Below are 5,876 nucleotides of genomic sequence, written 5' to 3'. Positions count from 1 at the left end.
TGTTGTTTTTGGGTGGCCTTTGAGGTAAAGCCCAAATACAGACTTGCGTCAGTCAATCTGCAAGTTTCAACAGGGTTTATGACTGCAAAAGAATTCATTTTTCTCTCTCTCTATATATAAACACACAGAGCATGTATTTATGTATACGTATATACTATTACATGCGTACATCTGTGTGTATATCTATGTATCTATCTATACATGGGTGCATTCAGGTTAGGATACGCTGTCTAAAATGTTGTTGGTTTCCTTCTTTTCTTCTACTGTTTCTAGGCACAGCCTGCCAAGACGATGACAGTCACTTATTCCAGCAAAGTAGCAAATGCCACTTTCTTTGGATTTCACAGACTACTCCTAAAGTGGAAAGGCAGCATCTACAAATTGCTGTACAGAGAATTTATTGTATTTGCTACTCTTTACACAGCAATAAGTGTATTTTCCAATTCACATCTCATTAAATGTTATACTGAAGTATCACACTTGATAGTGTTAAGTTGATGAATGATGGGGGATGGTCACTACATAATTATTGTCTTTTCCTTCGACCTTTTGTAATGTCCTTTCCTTTCCACGTTTACTTTAATGTTCCAGAGAAAGCATGTAAGGTATAAATAAAATACTGTTTATAGTATTCAGTTGATTCTACTTTCAGCCCAGTGTTGAGCAACCATCCTATTTAAGTTAGGCTAAATAAGCACCCATAGCTAGCTGTTATATAGCTTGTATCATTCTGATGTCAAGTTGGCGGTGAGCGTGACTCTCTGCTTTAAAGGATAAGTATAGACCTTTCATTCTGCTTGCAGAACTGTGTCTTCAGTTGCTCAGTGGTAATTTCTTTAACAATCCTAAAAGGTAATAATTTGTGAGCCAGGTTATGTAGTCAGAAAAAGCAAAGATTTGTTAAAGCTAGGAAGGCATGGCAAACTTTATTTTTAAGCTTGTGGAGGGCCAAGCAAAACTGCATGGAAACCAGAGGTGGTTATTACCTGTGTGCCACCCAGCACCTGGGAGGGTCACGTTAGCAGGAGAGTTGCTTCTTCCACCAAGGTGTGAATTAAACACCCGTACGACAGATTCAATGCATCAATTAGTACAGTGAAACTTTTAATTGATGAAGTGCACTACACAGGAGTATCGAAATCATGAATCAGCTCTTGCCTTGATCTTTAATTAGACCTCAGTGTTTGCTTTTTATGTGAAGCAAGGAGAAAATGAGCTTCAGTTTGTCTGTGATTAATCACTATTTTCCAAAATGTTCAGTAATCTATACCTGTAAACTCAGAAAGAAGATTACGGCATTAATGTTAAGAAACACCAGAGTCACACATTTATTTAAATTAATCTAGTTTTACTGAAATGTTAGGCAATTAAAGACCATGGTAAATACACCATGGAAAGCATTCTAAGTGTGCTGCAGGTTTTATTGTATAATTGTAAGCAAAACCCACCAAATATTTGTTATGTTTTCCTTTTATATGAAATCAAAGAATAACTGTAATACTCATCTATACAAACAAAACTATTGTTTATATTTAAGCTTGTTGTATTTCATTAGACATCTTTCTCCATGGGCAGAAGCTGCCATGCTCGACTCATTTTCTCTCATCTGGTGAATATTTTCCTCCCTGAAAAATAAAGACAGTTGTTGTGTTTTTAATCCTGTGGGAAAGAAAAGCTTCATAAGAGTCAGAGTAAAAAAACTGCTGCACCAATGTAGCATTTTCAAATAAAAGCAATTAGGGATTGGTAACCTTTTGCAATTCAAGCAGACCTGAGCATTTTTAAGTAGCCCTCTGAAAAACAAGAATAACCTCTACGTGCAGACTTGTGGCTTCCTGTCATCATTGGTCTGTATGAGATGGCAACCTAATTCTCCAGGTGTATTGATCATAATTAGTAGTGCCAGTCAAATTAGTAATGAGAAAACCGCAAAGACCAGGGAATAATATTGTCTTCTCCTCCAGCTTCTTTATTATATGCCAAAAGTGTTCAGCACTTTACCTTTAAGAATTTGCTTGAAGACATTAGCCAGGGTTGCTCCCAATTGTACATACCTGATTATTTATACATATTTGCACTTTGTAGCTAGTGCCAGAGTATTTTGAAAGGACAGATACATTTTATTTTTGCTGCAGATTTTTTCTTACAGGTAGCCAAAAACGGTTCTTTGAAAAATTATCACTTTACTGTGACAAATATGCTGAACAAATCCCGGTAACTTTTGTGCTTGGTAAGTACCAGTTACTTGTGAAATTATTCTCCAATGCTGTCTCTGTTCAGGCTCTTTGTGAATGCCCACACCTGGAAGTATTTCAGAGCTGAGTGGCATATAGGAGGTTAGAAGGTCACAATAAAATCATCAGCTTACAACGGGTCTCCTTAAATTTGAGTTGCATTTGTTAACATTTAGGCTCATGTTTTTAACATACCAATGAAAGAGTCAAGTTTCCATATAGATATGTATATATACGTGTGTATATTGAGATATAGATAGATAGATCGATAGACAGATAGATATACACACATACATATATGTATATGTAATGCACACTAGCACCAGTATCTTGTGCCTGATCTTTCAAAGCACTAAATCCACTCGAGATTTACTACAGAAGAGGAAATTTGGAAGTTCATGAGTATGAGATACTCAGCTGGAACAGGCCATTAGCTTGCCGTGTCTATTAAATAATAAGCATTGATTTCATCCTGGGTTTGGATGTGACTTACTGCATTTATTCTGGGAAATGTAGCAGCTTAGTGATATGAATTACACTGCAAATTAAATCAAAGTAACTTAAACAGAAATCCTGATAAGCACTGGACATCTTTTTTTTCCTTCTAACCCCCAGGTTTCTATGTTACTTTGGTGGTGAATCGCTGGTGGAACCAGTTTGTGAACTTACCATGGCCAGATCGACTGATGTTCCTCATCTCTAGCTGTGTCCAGGGCAGAGATGAATATGGGCGCTTGTTGAGAAGGACTCTCATGCGTTACGTGAATTTAACTTCTCTGCTGATCTTTCGCTCCGTGAGCACAGCCGTGTACAAAAGGTTTCCCACCATGGACCATGTAGTAGGAGCAGGTACTGCGGAGTCCTTCTCCCCAGAATGTCTTTCCTTCCCCTCAGAGGTGGAGGCATAGGGAAGGAAGGAGCCAGATTCATTTTTCTTTCCTCTTTGGCCCCATGTGTGCTTCAAACTAAGCCATGTGAAAGCTACCATGTTTTTGTCAGTGGCTTAAATGAAGTGCTCTTAAGTGTGCATCTTTAATGCTCTTAAAGTCTTCACAGAATCATAGAATCACAGAATGGTCTGGGTTGGAAGGTACCCTAGAGATCATCTAGTCCACCCCCCCCGCCATGGGCAGGGACACCTCCCATTAGACCAGGCTGTCTTCATAGGGGAGGTGCTCCAGCCCTCTGATCATTTTCATGGGCCTCCTCTGGACTTGCTCTAACAGGTCCATGTCCTTCTTATGCTGGGGACCCCAGAGCTGAACACTACTCCAGGTGAGGTCTCACAAGAGCCGAGTAGAGGCTGACCTTGACCTGTTGGACATGCTTCTTTTGATGCAGCCCAGGATATGGTTGGCTTTTTCAGCTGCAAGCACTAAGCTGCTGGCTCGCGTTGAGTTTCCCCTCAGAGCTGTTCTCAATCCATGCTATGCCCAGCCTGTATTTGTGCTTGGGATTGCCCTGACCCATGTGCAGAAACTTGCATGTGGCCTAGCTGAACTTTGTGAGGTTTGCATGGGCCCACTTTTCAAACCCATCCAGGTCCCTCTGAATGACATCCCTTCCCTCCAGCGTCTTGACTGCACCACACAGCTTGGTGTTGGCAAACTCAATCCCTCTGTCCATGTTGTCAGCAAAGATGTTAAACAGTGGCAGTCCCAATACCGACCCTTGAGGAATGCCACTCATCACTGATTTCCACTTGGATATCAAGCCATTGACCACAACTTTTTGAGTGCAATCATACAGCCAATTCCTTATACACTGAGTGGTCCATCTCTCAAATCCATGTCTCTCCAATTTAGAGACAAGGATGTCATGCAGGACAGTGTCAAATGCTTTGCATAGTCCAGGTGGATGCCATCAGTTGTTCTTTCCTTATCCACCAACACTGTAATGCTGTTGTAGGAGGCCACCAAATTTGTCAGGCACAATTTGCCATTAGTGAAACCATGTTGGCTGTCACCAATCACCTTCTTATTGTCCATATGCCTTAGCATAGTTTCCAGGAGGATCTGCTCCATGATCTTGCCAGGCACAGAGGTGAGACTGACGGGCCTGTAGTTCCCCGGGTCTTCCTTTTTATCTCTTTTTAAAAATGGGGGTTATATTTCCTGTTTTCCAGTCAGTGGAAACTTCACTGGATTGTCATGACTTCTCAAATATGGTGGACAGTGGCTTAGCAACTTCATCCTTCATCCTCATTTTCTGTTTCTTTTGATAATGCAGTGAGTGTGACAATGTGGAAGAGAGTTCAACCATGAAAAACTTTGCTTGTCTATGAAGGACTGACCACTGCTTATTTAAAGGCAAGATGTGATGCTGTGCTTTCTGACTGGCATGGTCAGTGTCGGGTAGAATGGCAGTGCAGAGATGTGGGGATCTGTTCCAAATAGGAGAAGTCTTACATTTTTTACTGAACCTCTTGCATTTCTTAAAATTATTCCTTTGGCAGAGATTAATAAGCAAAGTTGTAGCAAGTTAAAATATTCGGTGTGTATATACATATACACATTTCAAATATGTGTGAGAAGCTTTGGATATTAAAAAAAAAAATCCAGGCAGAATGCACTGATCTTATTGAAAAAAATAGTGTATGTTGGATTCGGTTGGATTTTGACATTCCCTTCCTTGTGCTGTTCAACAAACAGTTTACCTGAGCCTGTGAGAGGTCAAGGAAGCTTCTGTCACTCTCCCCAGCAATCTGCTTCTAGTACACACTGGAAAATTACAACATTTCCAGCAGGCTAATCCAGCTCTGCCTCCCTATTGCTAAAGACAATCTGTTCCAAAGGAGACAAAACGTCACAGCCTTGTACAGAAATTGTAGACTGGAAAACAAGTTTTGGTTGTTTTGGTTTTAACAGTGGAAAATATTCTACTATAAACTTCATAACTAAGTACTGATAGTTTAGTCAGCTCTTTGGATTTTAATACTTACTCTGTAGGTTTTAATGCATATTGTGCCACAGAATTTTGTTGATGCAGTACTGAGCATGTGAGGGTATATTTTGCTCCTATTAACATCCAGCGATTAAGCCTGTACTTTGCAATTATTCCCTCCTGATTTCCCTATGGCATTACGTATCAGACTACATGGGTGTGCAGCATTTAATATGAACGTGAGTGGCAGAATCTGATACTTACAGCACAGTCATAATTGAAACAACTTGTGCCAATTTTGCATTTCGCTGTCAAACTGAGAACTGCCACAGCGTAACTACTGCTACGCATTTCTCTTTCCAGCACATGAACTGCTTAAATTCATAGATTTTAAACCTAGGAACAGTACCATGCTAATCTAGTCTGACTCATCCATAACTCAAGGCAAAAAGCTTCCTCACAACATCCTTTATCATGGTGCAATTTCTGACTGAGCTATAACACCTTCTAGGAATATAAGCAGCCCTGATTTAAAATTCAGCTGAGCGTAATGGAGACTACACCACGTCCTAGGTGAACTGACATTCACAGCAGAGAACTCGCTGTTGAAAAGTGAAATTTTATTCCCATCTTCTAGTCACTGGATTTTGTAATGGGTTTGGGTGATACTTTTTTAACGAGATGAAAACACCATTTTTTCTCAGTAGCTACCTGTTAGCAGAGTGCATAAAGACTTGAATAAACCTAGGAGCTTCACCT

The 5,876-nt window shown here is 40.0% G+C and overlaps 1 protein-coding gene across 1 annotated transcript in view; it reads left to right on the top strand.

Moving 5' to 3' along the window:
- Window positions 1-291: 291 nt before the first annotated feature.
- The window catches only part of BEST3 (bestrophin 3), an 18,349-nt gene continuing 12,764 nt past the window's right edge, over window positions 292-5,876 (top strand). The window contains exons 1-3 of the mRNA XM_010191939.1: window positions 292-430; window positions 2,114-2,230; window positions 2,850-3,083. Coding sequence (XP_010190241.1) covers window positions 292-430; window positions 2,114-2,230; window positions 2,850-3,083 — 490 coding nt within the window. The remainder of the gene's footprint in view (window positions 431-2,113; window positions 2,231-2,849; window positions 3,084-5,876) is intronic.

The sequence above is a fragment of the Mesitornis unicolor genome, unplaced genomic scaffold (assembly GCF_000695765.1).
Source record: "Mesitornis unicolor isolate BGI_N332 unplaced genomic scaffold, ASM69576v1 scaffold24099, whole genome shotgun sequence".
In the NCBI taxonomy this organism is placed as follows: Eukaryota; Metazoa; Chordata; class Aves; order Mesitornithiformes; family Mesitornithidae; genus Mesitornis; species Mesitornis unicolor.
This window is presented reverse-complemented; position numbering and strand designations above follow the sequence as displayed.